A 26,123-nucleotide genomic window follows, 5' to 3' on the forward strand; every position below is an offset into this window, starting at 1 on the left:
AAATTAAAATCTGGCCAGAGATGTCAAAGGCAACAAGTAAACCTTCTTTAGGTATATCAGTGATAAAAGGAAAATGTGGGTCCTCCTTGGTAAGGAAACAGGATACCTGCTTACCTGGGACACGGAGAAGGCCAAGGCACTCAACAACTTTTTTGCCTCAGTCTTCACCAGTAAATGTTCCAGCCACACCTGATTCTCCCTTGGGTTTAGCAAAGCATCCAATAGTATCAGCAACATTCCCAGTCAGATATTCCCAAGGGATGAAAATTTCCAATGCCCAAACTCCTTAATAAATCAATATCTGTGCTCAATTGCTTGAGCTCAGTTTACTGCAGGCCATCACAAATGCTGTTCTGGCTCTTGAAAGTAAGGGCTGCCTCGCTAACCAGCCCTTAGTAAGCCTCCCAGGGCACTCCCAAAATACTCCCAGAAGAGGCAGGACTCCTCCATGGTACAGACCTGCACACAGGCACATGAAGTGGAACCCCTCCTCCGCTCTCAAGATAATTAATGATGTGTCCCATTCCCTCTGGCTTCACATAACAGTAACTGCTTAGCCATGCAAATAGGAAACTTTAATTATTAAACATTAAGATATGTCTGGTAAAAACCAGTCTGTAGATCTATCCTTCTGAAGATATCCATCCGAATCACTTTCCTTAGCACAGCCCCAACACCACTGCACCTCTGTGGGCAGGCAGACACCAGCAGCTATCCTTACCACCTCTCCTGTGCAATATGTGAGATGTATAGTGGGAAAGATCAGTGCAGATACAGCAAAACACAGCATTAATTTTATTTGCAGCTGTGTAAAATCTGGCCTTCAACTTCATTAGTGATGTTGCACTAACGTTTTTTTGGCACAAAATTTATAAGCAGCATTCACTGCAGCAGTACTGTTTTTTCTGTTAGTCCTCATCTCTGAAATTCTCTTCGGTGCTTGGATTTAATTCTATCTTTGCTGCTCCAGGGGCAGAACACAACTGAGCCAGACATGTTAACTCGATATCCAATAATGAAAAACGTTAGCTATTCATCAGTTAGCAACAGCTAGCAGCAAGTGTGTATTGTTAAGATAAGAATGATTTTCCCGAAAACAAGAAATAGTAACAGTAACTGGAAGGCAGAGGAGGAGATACCTGAACTCACAGACTGTAACAAATTCAACAAACTTTATCCTCTTGATGGTAAGACATAAATAAGATCCTTTACCTGTTGTTCTCTGCAAGGAACAGAGCACTAGTACAAAGAGATTTCATGTCACTTTGCTCTCAGCAGAAGGCAGGTTTTTCACAGGAGCACTCTTCAGGTAGGGAGCAAAGGGCAGAGCAAAGTCACTTGATTAAAAAGCAGTCAAGCAATGGCACTGATCAATGTTGCAGTCAGAGCCCTATGGAGGAGAGGAAAACTCACACTCCCACAGCCTGGCACCACAATCTTCTTTCTGTGAGGCTTCATGACTTTCTATAATCAGTACCTTTATCTCTGTCATTCTGATACACTTCTAGTGGCCGAGATAGTACATTCCACAAAGTAGAAAAGGCCTAGCTTTGGGCATTGCTCTGACTTCCAAATGTAACCAAGAATCAAACTCAGGTCTCCCACTTGAAAAATTCAGAAAAAACAAAAGCATAGGAAATAGATTATTTCAGTCCACAATGCAGGAGTGATAGGACTTCCTTCACACACTGCTGGGAGTATTGCTACACTAAAACTCACCAGTTGTTCCCACCTGCACTCAAGAAGGGTTACTCAAACATGATGTTATCATATATTACCATATTAATACAAGATAGGTTAAGCACTTACCACCCAAAACTTCAAGCAAGTTCTGCCACACTAGAATTGTGACACACCAACAGACCTTTTCAAATTAAAATCACCAGGGCACAGGCTTCCATATAGACAAAAAATATTTGAAGACATTTGTGAAAGGTTGCACATGAAATAAACAACGAAAGCTCTAATATTAGGTGGAAGGCTCAAGAGCACCTAATAGATGTAAAACCTTTTCTTGCTTCTCATTTGGGGCTACTACAGGAAAGAACTGGTCTTTTCATACTGTTCAATATATGGCTGTCTCTTCACACTGATATCACTTACATACTACGGCTGCACAGGGTCTTAGTACAGAATGCCCCCATTTTCACCCAGAGCAGCTGATAGAACTCAGTGAGGAATCACACGGTCAGAGTTCAACTGTGCCAGTATATGAAAGATATAGGGAAAAGTCTAGCATCATCTCACATGGAGTCTGCTTAGGTTAAGGTAACATTTGACGCTAGCATTCCAGCAGCCTCATTAGCACTTGACCAGATGGCATCAACTGACTTTCCAGATTGCAGGCATGCACTTGATATGCTTGTCAAGGGACAGAGGGAATTGTCTGACTGGATCGCTGACACAAACACACGAGGGAGTCTGTGAATGAAGGTAAACTAGGACTAAAGTCTTTTGCAAAGCACACAGTCTCGTATTTTTATGCCACAAATATCCACCTTTACTTGTAGCTTAGTTGATGTAAAAACCATAAAGGGTTTTGACAGTGTTATCCTTTCACTCAAAGAATTTGCTTATGGGGCCATCATGGGCCTTTGCATTTCATATAGTTCAAAAGGGCTTGCAACAAGAGCCAAGAAAAATCTATAGCCAGCTGGCAATGCCTGGGAACATTTGCAAGCTTTACATTCAGTTTACTAGATTTCTCCTCCCCCACCTACTCCCTCCCAGTACTTCAAAAGAAACTCTAATAATATTTTTATTATGATGAAGAGATCAAATCTGAGTTACATTTCACCACAAAATAGGAAATGCTGTCTACTGAAGCCTGCTGAGGATCACCTCTCCTTGCAGAGGTTACACAGTCCCAGCAGACTCACCAACCTCTAACTAAAGATAGTTAACATCTGGTAAGCCTCCAAATACTCCCCAGACTGCTTCTTCCAACGTACACCAGCAAAGATCTATTTGCACAGGCTGCCATCTGTGACTGTTGTAGCAGGAAGCTTAGTAATGTCTGACTCAAGACTGGAATTATTTTGGGAGGACTGGAGCGGGTGGCATTTCCAACCTAAGAAGTACCCATTTTAGCAGTGAAAATTTAAAATTCAAAAGTTCTGGCACTCCTAGTGTAAGATCTTTTACAATTATTCTCCACAAAAGGAGACAGGATTTGCAGTTCTTCTATACCTACAAATCCCCTCATCTAATTCTAAGGGAAGCAGATGAATTCTCTTCTGCTGAATCATTCAAGACAAACAATAAATAGTCAAGGAATACAGAAGGAATTAAATTATCCTCCAGAGACAGAAGTTTGAAAAGGAGGTAGGAAAAGGCTTTAAGGCAAGGCAACTTCTTCAAAGATACAGCCTGCTTTTTGTGCAAACATTCAAGCCTTGTCAGCAAGTAGCAGGAAATTACCCACTAATTGCATCAGGGCACATACTTTCCTTCTCTTTGCATTCTCTGAACCAAAAGTTAACAGCACACAGCTATCTGTCCTGCCCTACTAAGTCATGCCATAACTTGTGTTAAAGTCTTGAGTTTTTCAATGCAAAAGCAACACAGAACTTGTTTTAACCTTTTATCTCTCCACAGCTAAAGAAGAGGTGTCAAATGGGAAGCAATCAAAACCACAGTAAATGGGAAAAGGAAGTAAAGATACAAAGACCCTCAGTATGTGGTACTTGTCCTCCATTTACTCTCAGGTAGGAAAATGCAAGTTATTAAGAGCTCCTATTACACAACTTCTTCCCAACTTAGCTCTCCACCAAATAGACTGACTCCATAACTAGTTGTCTTACTGTGTTAAACATTGACTGTACTGAACAGGCTACTAGGAAAAATTCATGTAATTTGCTCAGAACTTTACATGCCCAACTCCATGCTCCCCTCTGAGCTTGTGTAAAGGGATTCTAAACAAAGATACTGAAGTAAAAATGGGACACTACCACTCAGCTGTTGGATGCCAAAACACATAGTCCTTCCCCACCTCTCTCTGCACCACCAAGCATGTACTGAACTATGTTAAAACATCACTTAAAAAAAAATCCCAAACATTTCTGAAAGCCAGATCAATAGCTAAAAAATTGTAGTTTATGTCCAGTAATGTAGTCAAGCACTCAGAAGTGAAAATTTCTCCCCATTTCCTTCTGACATAGTTCAGAAAGTACAGGACCTGCTTTTAGGTAAGAACTAGAAGGTAATTTTGCCACTTAGAGCAATTTGTTACCTCAAATTCAACCTATACCTTCCCCAACACATTTCCTAAGAATTCAAACCCCTTATTCAGACGTCATTGCTTCGTATTTCAGAAGTCACACATCACCTGCTATGTAGACTTCTTCCTGTGTCAGGAACATGCAGGTCTCCAACTGGTATTCTTGTGTGCAAAACTCAGCAGTTCCACTGCTCTACAGTAACTCTCCACATTCTCCCCAAAAGGTGAGACTCAGAACACTTAGGTTTTTCACTGCCAATTCTTTTTGCAGACTCTGGACTCTTTTGTCCAGAATTGTGTTGCAACAGTGCCAAGAACAACCTAAGAGGGTTACTGTTAAAATGTTGGTGGACTTAATATTGGATACACAAGTGTCACTCTCCAGACAGTAGAGAAGTCCTATGAACCAGTTAATCCCCATCTGCGTTTATGGAATTCAAAATTTAAATGAAATTACTCTGTTATATGAACAGTTGTTTATTCAGCCATTTTTTGCACTTTACAGCTGGAATTCTGGAAATTCAAACACCACATCTTTGCCTGTGAGCTTCTTGTAGACACCAGAAAATGTTTCCACCTGTGAAGAAAAATAATCTTGTTTATATATGCTGTGTAAAAAAGTAACTCTAAGTTAACATATTTAATATACTCTACTATTTGCCACTTCATCTTCACTCTGACATGAGCTCTGAGGCTAATTTTGTTCTAGATGAAGATGGTTGAGTGTTTACACAGAAGATACATTTTCTGAAGAGTATTTGGAAACGCTTTGATTTGCAACCATGGGAGACCTTGAGAGCTGAGCAGGCCCAAACAAATCCCTCTAGAAAAAATCCAGGCAAAGTGCAGGCTGTATTGAGCACATCTGTTTAAGGTCAAAACTAAGTGCTTCACTTGAAAAACAATAAAACCAACTAAATAAAACAAACAACCTAACTGACTCCTAAACATACAAACCCCCCAACAAAACACAGTCTGTTCCCATGAAAGGAACCAATATAGCTACTTTACAATCCAGGGGTTTTAGCAAGTAGAACTAGAGCTTTAGTTTAAAACTATCTTGCCTCATCTTCAGCACCCTATTCGAGATACAAACAGAAGATCTCTACTGCCAAAAGCCAAAAGGGACTCTTCTGCTGTATCACTAAGCAGCCTCTTAGTGATGTCAGAATGCCATCCTGACCTGCATGAGAAAGTAAGTTTTTACATTTACCTTGTGTTCAACATTGTTCTGCTGTGCTTTGTCCAGATGGACTTTTATAAGCCTGCTGCCGTCCAGTTTTACGCGGATTCTCTTGCCCACAATTTCACTTGGGAAGACCAGGTCTTCGAGGATAGCATCGTGCACTGCAGTAAGCGTACGGCTGAAATGCCACATTTGTATCATTAAAACACATCCTCTTGAAAACCTTGGTTTGTCAAGCCTTTTGCAAGCATGCTTTAGCTGAAAATTCAGTAGCATTTTTCTCCTTAATGCCACAGTGTGACAATACCACACTATCACAGGTTATGCAAAAATAAAAGCCAAATTCTACAGTGAGTGCAGGAACTTAGTGACAAGGGGAAAAAGTAGCCAGGTTTCGGACCTTTCAGATCACACGTTGCTTTGTAACAGCCCTGAAACATTCTTCCATTTCTACCTATTTAAGGAATATTTTATTTAAATTGAAGCCAAACTGTCCCACCTGCAATTCTGCCAGAGACACTTACTGGAAGAGTGTACGAATATCTTCAGCTACACAGAATACATTCACAGCAGACCCAGTTTTGAAAACACTGGTTTCTTCATCTGCCTAAGGCCAAGCGGCTTAGAACTCCAGTGTATTATAGGAAAAGACTAGCGAGTAAGTTTAGTCCACACTTTGAAGACTGATGTCTACATGTGTGTTCCTGAACTGTCCAGAAGCGAGCCAAAGTGAGAAAAATTAGCCCAAGCTATTTTGTATGAGTCTAGAGGACTAATAAGATTTCCAGTATCTCAATCTTCAGTTTCAAGGCAGTACCACCAGTAACTAAGACCTGTGTCTACAGCAGCACTTGAAACCTGTGAATATTGGGATAGCCAAGGGAGACCAACATCAATCACATTTCTATGCTTTGCAATGCATACAGCAGTTTTACACTACCAGCCTGACCTCTCTCAGGTCCAGACAGGGACAGTCCTGCCCACTTGCCTTCCCTCGTGCAGAAACTGGCAGGATGCTAATCACAGACACAGATGCCAACTTCTCCAGCCACTGTGCAATACTAGTTTTATCAGAACACAGGCAGAGTCCTCCAAAGGCAGGACTGCAGATGAGTACTATGAAATTGTAGTTTTAAAATGTATGCTTAAAGATGGCAAAACAGAGTAACACATATGACAGGTATAATACTGGGGCTGGGAGAAGTTGCAGGACATGCCACATCTCATAAAGAGGATAAACTTTTAAGACAGACTACATAATGACACAGCAAGATGTAGAACAGCATAAATGAGGCACTGACATCCAGAGAGACATAGCAGTGTTGCATGTCTAGCAATCAAGAGACTAGATAAGAGCAAGGGAGGCCATTTAACACAAATGACTATACTATTGCTAATAAATTCATACCCAGAGGGACTACTACTCATACCTATACCCCTCCTCAGCCACTCTCTCCCTCTTTGCATCCCCTTCAGTGTGCCAGCCTTGACTTCTGTGCAAGTTTAACATGTGAAGTGGAAGTGGCTCTTCCTACAACTTAGAAAAAAATAATTCTTGTCAGCACACTGTGATAACAGACAGCAAATTTGGGTTTCTTAAGTCAGCATTGCTGGCTAAAAATCAGCTACAACTGTAGCTGGAAATACAGATAGAGTGCTAAGAAATGCAACACAGTACCCAAAGATGAGCTTTCTATTGCACACTTTGGCAGTCAAACAGCAGATACTATTTCAAGCAGTAGGAGAAAGGACAAGACCACTTAAACACTTCAATTACTTCTCAAAAACTCAACTAACCATTATTTGACTAAACTACCAGTTACAAAAGAAGGCTGTCATACTGAATCAGTATTATTTACTAACCTCCTGGGACGCTTTTGCTTGTTTTTTGTGCGGCTTTTTCTTGTTGGCTTAGGCAGAATCCTTCTCTGTTAAGGAAAATAAAACAACAACAAAGGGATTTCTCAGTATCTAGTGGTTGCAATATACTCAGAAACATCAACAACACATATACCTTCTCCCCCCAACCAGAAAATGCATGAAAAAATCAAAAAGGGAGAGTTAAGTATACTCAAAGCTACATCATCATTAGAACCTCAGGTTACTTGCAGAAGCTGAAGTGCTGTATTTCTTTATTTTGCAATTACTAATCTTGTATTCAGTGCACTGAAATAAAAGTTTTGTACTTCATCCTCTCTTCCCATAAATACAACCACAGTAGTTTACTGGGTCTCATTAGCAATGTGGACACACTTCCCTGGGAACAGGAATTCCAGAGAATTTTACAATTTCTGTGAGACTGAGCCTCTGGTGCAACCCAGTGTAGTGAGCTCAGTCCCACAGACAGCTAGGTGACACTAGTTTGAATAATGAGATGTATTACACAATTCAGATTAAACTCTGGCTAAAATGTAACCTGTTCCGAAAGTAGGCTCCAAAGCAATTTATAGCACCTAAGATCAGTAACACTTATTTTCTACTTTCCTACTCCAAGGGTAGATGTTTTAAAACATTGAGTTTTACTTGCAACTGTAGCCTCCTGAAGTATTTTCTACCAACACACCACAGCTTTTCCATGACTGTATTCATGATGGGGTTACCATAATCCAAACTGGGTCATGTCATACTCAAGAACACTTCACCTACAGCAGAAGAACTGCACATGGTCCCCTCTAAAACGCGTATTACTGAACTGACAAGGAATTCTCAAGCACATAGGTAAAGTGAGCCAGAGGCACCTCATTAAAATAAACCTTCTTGGTTACACGAAGATTCAGGGTAAGGTGCTCTGGCTCTTAAAACTACATTAATAAGTATTTTTCACTAATAACAGCTTGTCCACTCTGCAGACAGCTCTCCACTTTGTCCACCTCTCAGTACTGCCCAGAAAGCCCTCCATCACCTTTTCACACCTTAGCTCCTCCACAGATTTAGAACTTAATTCAGCTTTTTTCTTCCTTTCCTATTAACTTGAATTTTCAGTGCTTAGATTATGTAAGTTTAGTAAAGAACCTATTAATATTTGCTCCCATTTACTTTCAAGCTCTGCTTCTCAAACAACTGGAGTAAGAGAGGTCAGAACAAGAAAGTTCTATCCCCGTGAAAAAGCTTCACATCTCACCAAGTTTACACAGCCTTAGCTGCCAGCTGAAATCATTTTACCTAACATCCACAGGACACTCATAACATTTCCTGCTGGAACAAAAATATGCATTGTATCACTGTTACCTTGAATGGGCACACAGAAGGGTAATGCAGCACTGGAACAGGTTATCCAGAGAGGCTGTGGAATCTTGGATGTTTTCAAGATTCAGACAAAACCACGGCTGACCTGATCTAATGCTGGTAGCAATCCCAGCTCATGCATGAGGCTGGACTAGATCACCTCCATAGATCCCTTCAAATCAACATTTTTGTGATTCTAAAATGCTTTACCTGAGCAATGAACACCACATGTTTTCCACTAAATTTCTTCTCCAGCTCACGAACTAGCCGCACCTGAATCTTCTGGAAGGACTTCAGCTGAGGAACTGGTACGAAGATAATGATGGCTTTTCTGCCACCACCCACTTCAATTTCCTGAAACAGAAGTACAATGTTACCTGGGGGCCGAGAAGTAATGTTTGCTTTGATGGTGAATCCTCTGAGCACAGGTATTTGATAGTCTTTGTGGGGTGGGGAGCACATCACACAGCAGTACTGCCCTAATGCGTTTAAGACAAAACACTGAATAGAAAACCCTCTATCAGAGCACTTGTTTTGCTGTAAAGGAGTGACTGGGCAATAAATGCCACCACTCCTTTCAGAGTCACATCCTCTGAACAGCAAAGCTCATTTTTTTTCAGTACGAAACTCAGATGCCAGAATAACTATACTGAATGATTACAATCACACCTGCAACAGAGCTTACGTGCAGATAAAAAAGCTTCAAAAATTACTTGCCTCTAAAGCAGACTGTAGACAAAGTTTAATTTAACAAATCTCATATTTTTGAGCTACTGCTTCATGGAAATCACCTGTCCACCACTTGCCAACGCCTGCATCACTACTCAATCAAAACACTTCTTTCTCCTCCAAATGCCAGCAGGATTACAACAGCCCAACACTTTACCTTTGCCCTGGTTTATTCTCCAACAATTGATCAAACCTAAAGTTTGTATAGCTTACAAAGCATTTTTCCCACAAACCTGACTGCAGAGGCATCCTCATTCTCCAATAGAATGGAAAGATGGATTGTTTTTCACCAGCTACATTCCCATGTAGGCCAATTCAGACGCCCACAGAAGATTTCTTACAAATAAAGTCAAGCATTTAAGTAAACAACAGAGACACTTCTAAAAGCCCCTCTCTGAGAACAGCTCACATTGCTGTACTTCAATCAGCAGGGATGTAGTTCTTCTGAAGGAAAGGCCCCTGAACTCATACCCCAAACTGCTTTCTGCACTACCAGATTCTTTAACTCCACTCTAAGCAGCCATGCCCCAGTGTCTGTACTGGTGGGCCAGGGCAAGAACCAAAAGCAGCTTATTTAAGTTTCTGACTGCAGTGACCAGCTTCATTGATGACATCCAGTCTCCCAGGCTGACTAACCCCAATTTTCTTCTTCCTTTTCCACTAATTGTCTTTTTCCTTTTCTTCCTTTAAGTTTCAGTTACCTGCATGAACTAAAACTGAAGTGTACAAGAAGGCTAACCTACATGATCAAGTCAGACTATCACACTAATCCACCTACCATCTATTACTTGGTGCATAACAAATTCATAACAAACTGATTTTACAAAGAGCATGAGAGTTGACGTTCCTGATGAAGTTTCTGCAACACCTACATTTCCAGCCAATATCCACATGCAAAAAATCAGTTTCAGACCCCAAACCTAGTCTGCAGAGACAGCAAGCAGAACAACCATTTTCAAACACTTTTATGTAACATACCGAACTGCTACTTGAGTTTTTATAATGACTTTTCAGACTAGTTACCAAGAAAAACACTATTACAGAATTCTATGTGCTAAAAACAAGTACCAGAAGATGATAAGCCACAACAGCAGACAAAAAAAACACCACAGGCCCTAAGAAAGGGCTGAAAACATTAATCTACTACATTAACATTTACAAAAATTAAACACACACAGAGCAAGTCCCCATGCAGGTCTCTGTGGAGAAGTCCAACCTACCTTAGCTGCTGTGATGTTCAACTCCCGCAGCTGAGCTTTTAAGTCGGAGTTCATTTCCAACTCCAGCAGAGCCTAGAAAAGTGAAGTTGCAAAATAATCCATTGCATATGTTTTAATTCATAAGAACCCTTGAGCCCGAAACCTGTTCACAGTGCCAGGGAGCAGCTATGAACTTTTTACCACAGTCAATATCAAAGATTTAACTTCCTATAAGTCACACTGACATGCAACAAAATCAGTTGTTGGGAACAGAGGCTAACTGGCCCATTTCCCAAGTAAAACTAGGAAAGAGAACACATTTAGACAGTCTCAAACTCAAAGTTTAGGCTCTGGACAACTATCACAACACTGTCTCCGTAACTTGCAGTAAGTTACCAAACCGCAGAAGGAAAAGCCACACACGTACCTGGGATATACCAGACTCGAATTCATCTGGCTTCTCGCCATTAGGCTTCACAATCTTGGCGCTAGAGCTGAACATGGCCTTTCTGCAACGCAAAAGTACACCTCGGCTGTGACTGGGCACATGTCACCTGCTACAGCCAGGACTTTGCAATCCCGCTGCGCAGCCAGACGCTCCAGAGCGAAGGCAAAGTGCTCCAGGGCCCACGCCAGCCCCAGCACGCCGCTCCAGGCGGTGCCACCACGACACAGGAACATCGTCCCGGGAGCGGGGCCTGACCACCGCGGGCCCACTCCGAGGCCCCGGGAGCTCCAGGGAGGCGGCCCCGCGGCTCCCAGAGCCCCACGTGTCCTCAGCGGGTGCTCGGGCGGCGCTCCCGGGCCCCGCTCCCAGCTCCAGCCCCCTCCTCCCGCCTCCCCCAGGTCGCCAGCGGGGGAGGGCGGAGGGAAACCCCGCTAACCCCCACCCCGGCGCCGGGCGCCACGGCAGCCATCGGGCCCCGGGCAGGCGGTAATCGGGCGCATCCCCCCGCGGGGGTGTCGCGGGTGCCTCCGCTCCGTGCCCGACCCGGTATCGCCGCAGCCCCGGGAACGGAACGGCAGCCCCAGCCCGGGCACCCACCTCGCTCCGCGCCGGCCGGGAAAAGGGGGAGCTCTCGCGAGACCCGCGCTGATCGCGGCCCGCGAAGGCGCTCGCCCCGCCCACGCTGGGTGAAGCCAGACCCGGAAAAAGGGCAGAGCGCTGGCCGCGTGTCCTGCAAGCACACCCAACTTCCGCTACTGCGAAGCACGAGCGGACATTGAGAGTCCTGGCACGGGGGCCGGGGGTAGCACATGCGCAATGCCAGCGGGTCGGGCGGCAGGAGCTGCCCTCAGCCTTTTTTGGGGATGCGCTTCCTGTGGCGGGGAGCGAAGGAGGGGCAAGAAAAGGCTATTCCGGTCTGTTTCTCCCTGCTGCTGCAAGCATTCGCCGCCACTTGCTTATTTGTGGGTCCGGGCGGCGTGAGGTGGCAGAACTCCCGGCTTGCGGAGTGGAGATGCTGCTCCCGTAGAGAGTCGCCGGGATCTCAGCGGCTCGGTTCGCGGGTCTCCCCCCCGGAAGGGCTGTGCACAGCGGCGGCCACCGGCCCTGACAGCGGCGGGGGAGCGGGCGGTGTTTGTCCTCCCCTCTCCGTCTCATCGCTCCGCGTTAGTTCGGCGGGCTGGGAGTTCACCCGGGATGCTCATGCCTTTCCAGATAGAGGACACTTGCTGGAACAGTGTCGGTGCAGTCACCCCTGCCCCCAGCGGGGCGTTGTGCTGGGGAGACGCGGCCAAAGCCGTGCTAGGGCCTGTGATGGCAGCCAGGGAGTGTGGGTGATCATCGAGTGCCAGCACAGGGCCGTGCCTGGGCTTTGGTTTGGTTTACCTCTATAAACACGACCTCTCAGCTGCTTCTGCTAAGGCAGTGCCACAGCGATCAGTTAGTAGACTGCCGTTAGACAAGAAATAAAGCCTGAGTCTTCACCTGTGTTCAGGTACTAATTCAAGATGAGAGAGTTCTGAGCTTGAACTATTCTGTCATCACTGGAAGCACTTTTTATTATCTACAGTGTTATCTAACAAAGAAGGCTCTAATAACACTTGGGTTGCACACAAGCTGTACTCTAGTTCCAAAAGTAGTGACTTGCATGTTGATTCAGGTGGAAGTGCCTGGCTGTGCATCTGAAGTGAAGCTAAAACCTTGCCTGGACAAAAAATCCCCACCTTGGCACTTCCCTGTTGGCTGAATTAAGGTCCCCAGTCAGAGGCAGGTGTGCAGCTCTTGGCACATGCTGTCCAGAGAGGTTAGAGCCAGGGGTGGGGTTCAGAGCACTGGTTCTGTGATCAGGTTCCCTGGATAACCCTAAGAGCAGTCAACATTAGCTTGTAGTACATTTGCTATTACTATGTAATGGTGTGTGTGAAGTCTGTTACTTAAAAAGAAAAAATGCAGTAATGGAGTAATAAGCTCTTGTTGTAAACAAAAAAATGACAAAGACCACCAGTACCCCAAGCTAAGCAACCTCAGCATCTGCTGTCCGTCTTTTCTGCTGAGAAATATCTGTGGTGTGCACACCTTTTGGACTTCCTGCACAGGCTGCCCTTACACAAATGTGCCAGTACTGAAGTTAGATGAGCATTAATAAAGGGGGTAAGTTAGTTCATCTTACTGCGGGACAGAAAAGGCTCCCCTTTCCCTTCTCCATCAGAATGAGTGGCTTTTCATTGGGTGACTAGCAGACAACCTTTTGGATTGCTTTCTCCTTGTTTCTTAGACCTGCTCAAATCCATATGAAGTAGTTTTCATGTTTTCTAACATTTTCTAACATTCTGTCATGTTTTCTAACATTTGTGGGCTTTTTGTTAAATTTCTGATAGCTAGAAAAGCAGACTGTTCAGTTCCCATTTTTCTCCCAAGCCACTCTTCTCTGCTAGCATGAATTCAATGAATGGGAAAAACTGCCCAGCTCATACTGATGCCAGGATTAGTACCTATAGAGACTGGAAATTTGCTAAACAGTAGTGATCAGGATCTGATTGAAGGGTAAAAAAATAAGAAAGGTAACAAGTAATAATCTCAGCAGTCCAGTAGTCTGCACTCAGTTTATGCTGTGAAATCATTTACGAGGGGGAGAAAGAATAGGTGGTGTATGAATAGATCAAAACTGGACTGTTCAGAGCATTAATGAAGTTGCAATGTGCCTATAGCTTCCCACCTCCACCTATTAGTGCTACTGAATAGACCAGGATGCTGCATAACACCAATGACAGAAGAAGGTGTAGAGAGATGTTCCCTTTCAGACACTGAATTTACGTTAGGAGAAGGATGCAGTGTCAAGGTCTATGTGGGCTTTACCCGGTCAATAATGCCGGGTACCCAAAGCAGCTGACAGCGATTTTGAAGAATCACTGTGGGCATGTGATCTTTAAAAAAAAGTTATGTCACTGCAAAGTAACATAATTAATAAGATTCTTATGCCATGCAGACTCAGAATGGGCAGGGTGAAGAAGTGGAAAGAATAAATTAGGTATGTAACAAAAGTATCCCAACAACAATAGGATAAGGTCTTGTGATGTTATCAATATAATAATAAGTAATATAATACATGGAAGAAACAGAAAGATGGCAAGGCTTGTTGGGGTCATAGTAACTCCAGAACTGGAAGAAAAACTGAGTCTATTACTAGTTCACTTCTCTGAGCCAGGCTTGTACAACCACACAGGTTCTAAAGCTCATGGATAGGCTGTTCCTCTGAGGGTTGACTGAAGGCTGGGATCATGCTGAGGGATTACTGCTTTGCAGCTTCACTGACACTTAGTTTTACACTGAAGTATGGGCAAGTATTTTGTTCTGCAAGATCTCAGTTCTGTGAAGGAAGACAAACCACCTTATTTTCCTGTCTTGTATTTTCAGTCAAGGTAATGAGATGGCAATATAACTTACATTTGCAGAGTGTGCTAAATAAAGTAACTACCTAGTGACCTACCCAGCTGAAAGCTCAGTTTTAAATAGGAAATGCTTGATTCAGGTCACATCAAATTTCACTTTAAAACTGTATGTGGGAACCACATTATGGTTAAACATTTCAAGCTAAAATATTTGTCAAAGATTAAAATGCTTTGCTAATGTGTACATTGCATGCATTAATGCGGGACAAAGTAATCAGCTAAGACTTACAGTGAGTTTAAGTAAAAACGTTGTTACAGACACGCCCCTACTTAAAAGTTATGAGTGTATTTTTGTATACACATATTAAGTCCTCCTTTTTTCCTGCAGACTGTCTATTATAAATACAGAAATGGCTGCTAAGAAAATTTGTTAATAAATTAATAAACTAGTTTTGATTTTAGTGTGGGAGAGAAACATGGGACCCTTATAAACTGTAAAACATGACTGGCATGCATAGCTCAATGACCACTCTCATTCAACATGGTTCCACCATGTTTCCACCAAAATAGGGCACTTGCTCTCCTTTTTTTTCCCTTAGCCACTCATTTGCAGCACTTAAGCTGTGGTAGCAAAGGTGCTTGTGTAAACTTTGATTTGGCAAAAATTGGCTGGATTTGTGTATCTGATTAGCTTATTCTGCAGTGGCTACACAGGGTTGCCCTGTGTTAGTGTGACATTGACTACAAATGTTAAATCAAAGTCCTATCCGTACATGTAATTACATTATTCTATATTCAAATGAGACTTTTTGTGACTGAGTGCTTCAGCTTTGCAGGTGGGAACTAAATAGTTCACTTCTTGGCAAGTCTTCACACCCATTTCAAAAAAACTGAGTCAGAGAGCTCAAAACATCCTCTCTGACCCAGGCTGACTACAAAACCCCCAAGTACACCGGTGCTACAGCAACCAGAGAGCAGGTACCACAAAGCAGGCACAGGTATGGCTTAGCCTAGCAGTGCTAAATGCCACTGTAGCAAAAATGCCACCTGTCATATGAGGAAAGGAATTCATCTCTCCTGCCACTGCAGCACAGCAGCCCCAAAAAATCAGCAATGGAGATGCAACAGTAAAGGTAGGGCTGGATGACCCTGTGCAGCCTCAGTTTTACCAGCTGGGAGAAGAAGCAATGAAAGGGGGTGTGTGGTACTCAGTGGACTTCAAAAGTCTTTTTTTTTCCCAGTTTGAATCTGAGTTCTGCATGTTGGTCATGACAGTAGGAGAGTTACTGCTAAGTCCTTTCATGTAAACAGAGAATTGAGTGTAATAGAAAGTCTTTTCTTTCTGCTTACTTCTCCCATGACTTACTACTCATTGCTCCTTTGGTATGTTTTAACCAAAGAAAACTACAAGTAATGAAAATGTGCAAACCTGTAAGGAATAAGAAATCCTTCTACTATAGAAACCCATAATTAAAAGAAAAGCTAACCAAGAGCAATAAAATAAAAATATCACAGGCAGGAAGTAGTGAGAAGTCTCAGTGGAGACCTTTACAGAGACAATTGGTGTAAATAATCTTGATCTGAGAAAAGCAGACATAAACATTTTGTAAGAGTAATATGAAGTCTCATGAACATCTTGGAGGAAGCAAGAAAAATGCAGTAATTATATTCAGATACAGCCCTGACCACATTGTCTCTGTATTCCACCAAGGCCTCTCAAACGGATAAGCTCTTTGGTTTTGTTTTTTGGGTTTTTTTTTAAAGAAGCATCATGATACACACAGTAATGTTGAACCCATTTGCTGTTTTCACAACTGAAGGCAAAATGAACCAGGCCAGTGTTTCACATTCTTGGCATTTTACCGGGCCACCCTTGTGAATCTGAATACAGCGCTCTGCAGCTCTGGCACACTGTGGTCAGCTTTTTAGTGCATCTCTATTGGGGCTACAAGGGAAATCCAGCTGCACATATACACTGGCCTGTTTCTGGAGGCAACCATACCAGTGCCCCCATCTTCGCTACTTTGGTCTCGTCAGCAGCTCAGTTGAGGCACTGAATTTGGCACATACCCAGACACTTTGGTCTCCAGGCACACTACACCCCAGATACAAGGATACATGGCAGCAGGTTGCAGCTGCCCAGAGTTGAACTTCAACCTGCTTGGACAAGCATCTCATTAATGCACGTTAATATCTCACATCCTCCAAGAGGACGGTACCAGACCATTTTTAGTGGTGCTCAGCAACAGGAAAAGGAGCAATGCCTGTAAACTAAAACACAAGAAGTTTCACCTTAACATGAGGAAGAACTTTACATGGAGGGTAGTAGAGAAGTGAACAGGCTGCCTAGGGAAGTTGTGGAGTCTCCCTCTCTGGAGACATTCAACACGCACCTGGAAGTGTTCCTGTGTCACCTGTTCCAGGAGACCCTGCCTTAGCAGGGGGTTGAACTGGATGATCTCCAGAGGTCCCTCCCAACCCTAATGATCCTGTGATTCTGTGAAGGTGTTTCTCCTCACTTCAGGGGCCATCTCTGCACAAGGCTCGGCTGGAACACGCTTTCCTGGAGCCCTTGATTTGAACACTAGGATAAGAACCCGCTTAATGACTTTGTTCAGCCTCCGACTTTTGGACCATGCTACGCATATCGACGCACTTGTGAGATCCCGTTCGCCTTTTTACAACTGGGACTTCCAGAATGAGGTTGTTTGCTTAAACTGCTGCGATCTCACACACCTCGTGACCCACCTCCAAAACAACAGCTGACTTAGGATTGTAAAATACAGCTATTGTCGGGGGGAGGGAACAAAAACAAAGAAAAAGCAAGCCCGGACAAAACCCACGCCCTGGGCCTTTCCGCTACTTTGTCCTCCCCGGCGGCCCGTAGGCTCCCTCAGCGCTCCCGTGACGCGCAGGCGCGGCGGTGCCGGCCGGGCGGGCGGATGGCGGCGGGGCCGTGATGCTGCGCTGGTTCGTGGCCCTGCTCAGCCCCTGCTTCGCCACCAAGGCCGGCTCCATGTTCTACGCGGTGCGCTCGGGCCGCCGCACCGGCGTCTACCGCACCTGGTGAGCGACGGTCGCGCCGGGAGCCCGCCCCGCCCGGCCCGGCCGCGCCTCACCGCCGCCCGCTCTGTTTCAGGGCGGAATGCCAGGAGCAGGTGAACAAGTTCCCCTCCGCCAGCTTCAAGAAGTTCGCCAGCGAGAAGGACGCCTGGGCCTTCGTACGCGGCGGGCTCTCCGGGCAGCAGCAGCCCCAGCCCGAGCTGGCAGGTACCGCGTCCCGCTGGGGCTGAGGGAGGGGCGGGAGCGGGACAGGGCCCGGCCCGCCCGGGCTGCACGGCCGCTGTGCCGGGACGGGCACCGGCTCCTGCCCGTCCTGTCACTGGCGGTACCGACACGGCGAGGGATGTGCCAGTGCAGCGAAGGTGTTTCTGTGGCTGCTTGGACAACAGTGCTTGTACCGTGTCCGTCTTAAGGGCCGTTGCATGTATGTGTCTCCTCTTCAGTTTGATCTAGGATGAAGAATGACTGCTGTAATCTATAGTACTTTTTTTCCGGGGTGGTGTCAGGTAACAAAGTAACATTGCTAAGAGATGATAACCACTGTTGTCTTTAGAATTAGTCCAAATAAAACTGCATCTTGTATGTGTTGAACTTTCTATCTTTTTTGTTTTTTGGAAGGTGCACTTTGTCTTCCGGCTGTAACACAGGAAAATGGTAGCCAGAGAGAGGAACTAAAATCCTTGTGTTGCACTACGTGCAAAAGGCCATATGAGCAGTCTACAAATGAAGAACAGGTTGCTAAGCGTGTAAAACATGACGAATTATTCTCAACATACTCAACACCAACAGTCAGTGAAGATAAATTTTCATATATGGGTGAGGTCTTTGATAAGTCCTTTAATTCTTTTAATTTCTTTGCACTCTTTCATAAGCAACAAGTGTAACTATTAGAAAGCTTTCAGGGAGGTTTCTAGAAGTATGGCAGCATTAGACCCACTGTTTCTTTTTAAAATGGAAATGTGAACCGTAGCCTACTATTTCGCATTGTCTTTCAGTGTAATTTTAATTGGCTTCAACTGGAATCAAGATACAGTTTAATTATATCATTATAGGTGTGATCTTATGTGCGTCTGGCTTACAGACTGTATTTAAATATACAGATGTAGCTTGGAACTTTTGAGGTTGGCTGAAGAAGACAGAGACTATTGTGAGAAGTATGGGACTTGGGACAGAAGCTGTTTTAAGGCTGACTAGTTTGACAGCAGTGAGGGTGTGAAGCTGCAGTGGAAATTCTGGTGTTCTGCACTACTAATTCACCTGGCTTCTGTAATTAACTTTCAGAAGGGCTCTCTGGGAAGGAAACTTTTGGGGTTTAATGTGCCAGCAGACATTTCTTTCAGCTTAAAGAGTCTGTGTCCTTGAAGGGGTGCTTTAACTTCTGATTTTGGTAATTTTTTTGTAGGTGACTTTGTAGTTGTTTATACAGATGGTTGTTGCTCAGGTAATGGACGTAATAGGGCACGTGCTGGAATAGGTGTCTACTGGGGACCAGGCCACCCTTTGTAAGTAGCTGGATAGATTTTTTTTTTTAATGAATATATTACTGTTTGGTTTTATGTAGTTTACAATACTAGCCTCCTTTTAAATATGAAACTCTGCTGTTGAGACTCAATGACAGTGTTCTGAGACTAATGAGTTGCTGAGGGGAAAAGAGAAATCATCTTTTCTGGGAAAAATCAACTGGAAATAATATTTTATGGGGCTGAAGCTATAATTTGAGTAATACAGAAAGTTTTAAAATAGAAGTACATGTGCATGGAAGACTATGAATGTAATTGCATATTGATGGCAGGTCCAAATGTGCAGATTGCTCAGTGCAGGTGGAAGCTAGAGCTAGATTATATTCATCCTCCTTTACAAAAAGAAAAGTATCTCTCTTCTATTTATTTTTTTAATGTGTAGTCATTATCCACTCTTGTGAATAGTTGGGATAACTAATCTACTATTCATTCCTTGGACACAGAAATACCAGTGAAAGACTTCCTGGACGGCAGACTAATCAAAGAGCAGAAATACATGTAAGTAGTAAATGTTCTGAAATGCTTCTCCACGTTAGATTGCAGTAGCACACTCATCACTGTTTCAACTCTGATCTTCAGAAGCTGGTTATGGAGTGGCGAGGGAAGTACACAAAGTATCCAGAGTTATGACTTGAAAGAAATAGTTCTCTTCAAGTTTTATTGGTCTTTATTGGTTTTGAACAAGGTAATTCACCTTGAGAATTCCTAAATGTCATCAAGCACAGCTATTTAAAACAGCCTTACATTAGGAAAGCCTGGCTCAAATATGTATAGATTGCCTTGCATTTTTAATGTGTATGTTTCAGACTTTAGTAAGGGCTGCTGAGTAGAGGTTAAGGGGAGAAACAGCTTCTGAGTATGATAGGATCAGAGTGCCATAATCCTCAGGTAAATATAACACACAGTTCTAGGCAACAGCAGATTTAGTCTTCCCTTCTCACCTCCTTTTAATTATGGTACTGCTACTATCCCACACTACAAGTTTGGGAAAGAACTCAAATGGGGAATTGATCTTAAAAGTACAAGAAGTTAATTTTAGTGAGAGACAAGTGGAGGTGGTGTTGGTGTGCCAGCAGTCAGACTTGTCACTAAAGAGCTTTTCACCTCTACATTCTCACCCAGCCACATCTCCCTGTTGTATTTCAGACACCAAATAAAACCCCAACCTGTTAAGAGTTCCAGACTGTTGGAACTGATGCGAATCCTTCCTCCTAGCTAAGGAGAAAATGCCTAAAACTTGGTGTGCAGTTGATAGAGGTTGTGTTAGAAAATGGAGCAGAGAGCTGTTCCGATTACAGTAATACTCTTCATAGTTCTATGTTAGCATCAGGTACTTTGTTGGTATTTTAATTGCATGTGGTCAAAATTCTGTTCTTAACTGTGACTGTATTGAAACATTCCTAAGGCAGCCTGCAAAGCGATAGAGCAAGCCAAGAGTCAAAACATCAAGAAGCTGATCATCTACACTGATAGCAAGTTCACTATTAACGGTAAGTTATTTTATTTTTCCTGATACTTAAAGACACACTGCTTGCTCTTTCATTACATAAGGCCCATGGAACATACTGAGTCCTGGAGAGAGGGATATAAGGACAGAATGTATAACTTAGTGCTCATAACTGCTCGGGGAAATACTTAGAATCCTCAGGCATTGCCTGCGTGAATTACAAGTAGCGTCAAAGTGCCTGTTACAGTAAAGGTTGACAGAAGTAGCCACAGGATTTTTGTCTGTATGACACAAGGTCTAGAAAAAATGTCATTCATGTATGCACTGTTAAGGCTGTTCTCAGGAGATTACTTGGAAGTTGGTGTAGTAACCCTGTAGGTTTCTTGTTGTTTTGCTTGGATTGGAGAGACTGTCTTAACACGCATGTTGAAGTTCCCTTGCTTCCAAGCTTTTAGGCTACACTGGAAGACTAGCCAGAGATGATATGTGCTCAGAGTAGGTACTGAAAGTTTCACCTTTATCCAAAGACTTGGAAAATTTAATTTTATTCCTTATAAATACCATATGAAGCAGCCAATAAGACTTAATTTCTGAATAAAACTTCTTCCTCTTTCCTCTGTATTACATCTATACTCGAGATCTTCAGATTTTGCTCCCGCGATAATCTGAACTGCATATGTATTTTTTATTTTGTATGTCACAATTTTACAAAGGGAGTACATGTGTTTTCTGTTTTCAGATCACTTTGGAGGTTTTATTTTGTGGTTTTTTTTTTTAAATAACATTAAACAAAAACTTTTGATTAAAAATTAAATGTTGTGCTTTTACTCTTTGTTTTTGCTTGCAATTTGCTCTTGCATTCTGGGTCACTGAAGTGCAGGTTCCATTCTTGTTTAACTGAAGTTATTCTGCAAATGTGTCTAAGAGTTATTTTTTAAAATGCTGGAGAAGGAGGCTTGTTGTTAAATACAAATGGATGTGGTTTGGTTTTTAGGAAGTTTTGTTTGCAAGATTGGTGACTTCCTATTTGGTTCAGGTCAGCTTGTCATAAAAACAGTAAAGATGTCTTACATTGTCCACACCAGCAAAGATCTTAAACAAAAATAAAAAAGGATCCTTATTTAAGGAGTAATATAGTAAATTTTCTAGCCAGCAAGGGATGGACAGAATGTTAAGTTCTGTAGAAGTCTGCTTACCTGGTCCTTCTCTGAAGGATTGTTTTTAGTGTACAGAAACCATAAAACAGCTGGCCATCCGTATTTCCCCTATGCATGTGTCTCCTCAATTTCTCTAAACAAACAAAGCAGCAGATCTGTTCTAGCTTACTGTACCATCAAGCATATCCTTAGCTTCAGTTGACTGAAGTTCATGAGATAATTTTGGTGTAACGCATGTATAAGATTGTAGTTTTTAAATTAAATACCTGTTTGGGAAAACATGTTTCGGTAATTCAATTAATAATGGAAAAATACAGTCCTGAAAGACAGCAATAGAGAACCAAACAAGAATATCTTCTATCTCCACTGTCTTTGCCTGAGACTTTTACAGAGTTATTGTCTTATTAAAAGGCTATTGGCTCCATCTTGATCCTTGCTGGCTTCCTTAATAGCATTTTTATGGTGATGCTCCCTTTGCATAGGTATTACAAGTTGGGTTGACAACTGGAAGACAAATGGCTGGAGAACAAGTTCAGGAGGAAGTGTAATAAATAAAGAAGATTTTGAAAGACTTGATAAGCTATCAAAAGACATAGAAATTCAGTGGGTAAGTTCCTAATTTCTTATTTTTAATGACATCTTAAACATGCGTCTTTTAAAACCTTATAAGTATGACCATAACTAAGAATTTTCTAGAGCACAATATTGTATATCCATAGATAAAACTATAAATACAGGGAACCTACTTTTTGTGTTTAAAGCAAATTAGCAACATATTCTAGACTCTTGGAACCAGTATTTCATTTATTTAAAGGAATGTTTATATTTGTTTTCTATCTCTTATTACTACTTAGAAAATGCCTGCCATAGTTATTTTTAGTTTGTTAATGCTGGTAGCAGATGAAACTTCTGTTCCTGAAAATCTAACCTTAAAACATAACTGTGTCTTTTTGTGTCATCGCTGAATTTCTAGATTTGCTTTTCAGAACTCTCTGAGATGCTGCTTCGTTGGAGTAACTCAATCACAGTTAAAAACTGTTAAAAATAGTTTAAACTGGGAAAACTGAGAGTGCGTTACCCAAATAAACTGACTCTAGTTTTCTATACCTTAACTGTGTTTCTTCTAAGAAAAATTGGGACAGAAAGCTCTTTAAAGTAACTATTTTTAAATTGTTTTGCTCTCCAGTAAAGAGGTAAACCAACTTCTGTACAGGTATTTCTGGTAAAATGTATTTTTCTGTAACCTTTTAACATCAGTGCTTAACATTGTAGGGAATATCTTCCCTCTTCTCCTAACTTTTAGCCTAAATGTGATATAAGACCACTGATTCTAGAAATAGATCTGTGTACCATTGACTTTGCAGCTGCTAGTTGAATATTTACTGGACTTCTGTCTTTACCCTTTAGAAAACAGGATCATGTAGATCTTTAATGTGTACTTCTTCTATGGGAAATCTACTGCAGATACTCTTCTATTCATGCTGTTCTCTGTTACAGAGTTGGTGACTCCAATTTTAAGGCTGACTAGATTTTATATAACTACTCCTATTAGCTGTTGAGGAGAAGAAAGTGTAAAAATTTAAAACTAAGACTAATTAAGACCAACTAAGTTCAGTTGCTCATGGAGTATTTTACGTAGTTAAGATACTGCTTTATGTACACTTCTTAAACCTGAATCTCTTAAACTCAGGAAGGGTTTTGTTTCAGGAGGAGTGCTGTGTGCCTGTACATCGTTATGGTAATCCATTTGCTGAGGTGTGGGGTCCTCCATGGGCTGCAGGTGGATCTCTGCTCCACCAAGGACCTCCAGGGGCTCAGGGGCACAGCTGCCTCACCATGCGCTGCATCGCAGGCTGCAGAGGAATCTGTTACAGTGCCTGGAGCAGCTCCTCCCTCTCTTTCTGTAGTAACCTTGGTGTCTGCAGGGTTGTTCCTCTCTTGTATTCTCACTCCTCTCTGGCTGGTGTGAAGCATTTTTGCTATTTCTTGAACATGTTATTACAGAAGAGCCACCAGCTTTGCAGATGGGCTCAGTTGTGTCTAACCATGGGTCTATTTTGGAGCTGTCTGGATCTGACTCTCTCTGATATGGGGGCAGCCCTGGGTATCTTTTCACAGAAGCCAACCCCTGGCTGGTACCCACTTGGTACCAAAACATTGCCATGTAAACCTAATACCATCTCACACACGCTTCATGCTTGTCTCCTCTCAGATCTTGTCAAATAGCAAGCTTGATTTTAATTCCTCACCTTCCTCCACCACCCTTAGTTCTGACAAGGATGGGCTTAGGTTTGAAAGCTTTTTGAGTTCCTAATTGAAGGATGAACAGGTAAAACATCTGAAATTTGAGAGATTCTTTTAATACCCTGTTTCTGTATCCTAAGTGAGTGCTGATCGCCAACGCTGTTAGTGGAATAGAGAGCTCCTGGCTTTTGGGGGCAGATTAACTCAGTTTAAGTACCAAATGCTGATAGGTTTTTTTCTCTTCTCCAAAACTGGGAATTTTGAATTGCAGCTGTTGTCTGCATTTCTTAAAGGCTAGGTTAGGTGGTCCTTATCCAATTCACTACTTCTCATAAAGATGATCTTCAAAATTTGGCAAGACTTTCCTTCAAGAAGAGAGACTATGGAAATCCCTGGGAAGAACACCTAAGGGCTAAATGTGAGGTGAGGGCCTCTGAGGAGGTGGTGCTGTACTATGAATGAAAGGGTGTTGTGTGATCAAATTTCATGTATATACTTTCTGCTTGGTTTCTTGCATATCTAATACTCCTAAATTTTGTCCTGACAGATGCATATTCCTGGCCATGCTGGCTTCCAAGGAAATGAAGAAGCTGATAGACTGGCAAGAGAAGGAGCTTGTAAACAGAAGTGCTGATGTACTGGGACTAGAGACTGTTGCAGTGGGAAGAAAAGGCCTAACATGACAGCAACAGCTTGAGCTGCTGTAATTGTTTCGGAATTGAACTTTGAACTGTACTTTATTCTGGCCTGAAGCACTAAATATATACCAACTTCTGGGAAGAAAAACATGCATTTTCTTCTATTGCGTTTGTTTTACAATTGAGACAGTATTTAATTGATATTGCAGATTTGGGTTTATTTCATTTTATGGAAAGATCTGTGGGGTCAGCGTTCTTGTAGACTTATGAATTCACCATGAAGACAGACTTCTAAAGGAGTAATATTAAATAGAAGTGTTCTGTATTTTTCTCTTAATGAAATAAATTATTTTTTTGTACAGACATATATATTGCAGCCCAAAATAGCTGGGGGCAGGGGGACTTTGGTTGATTTGGTAAGAGGTCACCTAACACTGATGTCCACTGATCCACTTTGGCATTCTGGTGTGGCAGCATCTGCCTCACAGATGGGCTTGTAACACTCACCTTTGTGTGCCTCACAGTAACATCAGTTACAGCACCTGTAGATTTCTTTGTCATGTTACTTTGCAAGATAGAATGAACAAAGTAAAAAGCCAGGTCACAAGAAAACTTGGACAATCAATTTTTACTGTTCTCCTCTCTCTACCTGCTTCATGTCCAAGCTCTTTGTCTCTGGCTTCCTGTTTCCATTAAGTAGGTTTTTTTATGCATACTGGTTCTTCTTAGCATTGTTAGTTCCTCTTCAGTGTTGTTCCAAAGGTCATTTTATCTGAAATAGAACTAGAAGATGATCAGCTTCTCCAGATCTACCAGATGTCAAGTGTTTGACTTCATTTTTTCCAGAAAATGCTGAGATTAATGGAATGGCTAATATGCACTTGAACGGGAGAGTCATTACCAGTAATCAATATAGTTTTCTTTTTGTGCAAGTATAGAAGGAAGAGCAAACAGGTTTGGTGTGTTATCTGGGTCAACTTCTCTGTATGGTACCTTTGTACCATTAAATAGTAGGGCTTAAAGCTTGAAGTCACTGAAGTGGATTTGTATTTGTTAATTGCTATACAGAATGGTTAGAGCTGCAGAAGCTTGTTACTTAGTAAAGATAATGCAAGAGAACTATTGAGGCAAAGTATGAGGTCTTCTGTATTCAGTCACCCAGACTGTGGTAGAAGGCAGAAACTGGCTAGCTAGTAGTTAGGAAATAAGTGAGGATTTTTACTTTTTTTCTCTCATCCAAACCTGCACAGTAAAGGTCATCTAGGGGTAAGGAGGTCACTGATTAGATTTTCCCCTCTGCTTCTTTCATGTGTATGCACACAATTACGTGTTCATTTACTTGAAAAGTTTGGCTTGAAGGAAAATACCCTGTTACCCCATATTAGATCTCCAGCTGAGGCAGAACAATGTGTCAAGCAGTGTACTGAAGAGGTGGGATCTAATAACCTGCCTATCATACAGCTTTAGCTAAACATGTACATCCTATTTGCTGTATGGAAATCCTATTTTTTTGAAGGAGAAGCTTTGGAAAAAATGTAGGTAATGGTTGGTAAGTCATTACAACTGTGTAATACTGAATCCAAGCAACTTGATTACCTGAATCTAATAGGTAGATTCTAATAGAAAATCTAATAGGAAAGAGTTTTATATTAATTTGATACC

The 26,123-nt window shown here is 42.4% G+C and overlaps 2 protein-coding genes across 3 annotated transcripts; one reads left to right on the forward strand and one right to left on the reverse strand.

Annotated features, from left to right (window-relative positions):
- Positions 1-4,680: 4,680 nt before the first annotated feature.
- RPS7 (ribosomal protein S7) lies at positions 4,681-11,737 on the reverse strand. Its single transcript, XM_051778396.1, has 7 exons — positions 11,604-11,737; positions 10,986-11,067; positions 10,580-10,651; positions 8,841-8,984; positions 7,269-7,333; positions 5,433-5,583; positions 4,681-4,796 (listed from the first exon to the last, which is right to left on the reverse strand). The coding sequence occupies exons 2-7, from the start codon at positions 11,058-11,060 to the stop codon at positions 4,719-4,721; spliced, it is 585 nt and encodes a 194-aa protein (XP_051634356.1). The 5' UTR covers positions 11,061-11,067; positions 11,604-11,737; the 3' UTR covers positions 4,681-4,718.
- Positions 11,738-17,287: 5,550 nt separating this feature from the next.
- Positions 17,288-24,828, forward strand: RNASEH1 (ribonuclease H1). Of its 2 annotated transcripts, XR_007902895.1 has the most exons (9): positions 17,288-17,458; positions 17,532-17,662; positions 18,074-18,271; positions 18,858-18,957; positions 19,419-19,473; positions 20,381-20,465; positions 22,062-22,186; positions 24,117-24,246; positions 24,371-24,469. XR_007902895.1 is itself a non-coding variant. In XM_051778371.1 (8 exons), the coding sequence occupies exons 1-8, from the start codon at positions 17,352-17,354 to the stop codon at positions 24,455-24,457; spliced, it is 888 nt and encodes a 295-aa protein (XP_051634331.1). In that variant the 5' UTR covers positions 17,292-17,351; the 3' UTR covers positions 24,458-24,828. The 2 variants fall into 2 exon arrangements, 1 of the variants encoding a protein (XP_051634331.1); XM_051778371.1 differs by lacking the exon at positions 24,117-24,246 and having other exon boundaries at positions 17,292-17,458; positions 24,371-24,828.
- The last annotated feature ends 1,295 nt before the right edge of the window (positions 24,829-26,123 follow it).

This window comes from Manacus candei, unplaced genomic scaffold, assembly GCF_025592945.1.
Source record: "Manacus candei isolate 608988 ecotype Guabito, Panama unplaced genomic scaffold, ASM2559294v1 h1tg000011l, whole genome shotgun sequence".
Lineage (NCBI taxonomy): Eukaryota > Metazoa > Chordata > Aves > Passeriformes > Pipridae > Manacus > Manacus candei.

Bases quoted from the DNA above. Each gene is read 5' to 3' on its own strand.
- RNASEH1 (XM_051778371.1), top strand. From the start codon at position 17,352: ATGCTGCGCTGGTTCGTGGCCCTGCTCAGCCCCTGCTTCGCCACCAAG. The intron at 18,958-19,418 runs GTAAGTAGCTGG...CCTTGGACACAG, and splicing joins TGGGGACCAGGCCACCCTTT to AAATACCAGTGAAAGACTTC. The intron at 20,466-22,061 runs GTAAGTTATTTT...CCCTTTGCATAG, and splicing joins TAGCAAGTTCACTATTAACG to GTATTACAAGTTGGGTTGAC.
- RPS7 (XM_051778396.1), bottom strand. From the start codon at position 11,060: ATGTTCAGCTCTAGCGCCAAGATTGTGAAGCCTAATGGCGAGAAGCCA. The intron at 8,985-10,579 runs GTAGGTTGGACT...CTTCTGTTTCAG, and splicing joins TGAACATCACAGCAGCTAAG to GAAATTGAAGTGGGTGGTGG. The intron at 5,584-7,268 runs GTTAGTAAATAA...GTGGCATTTCAG, and splicing joins AAGCAAAAGCGTCCCAGGAG to CCGTACGCTTACTGCAGTGC.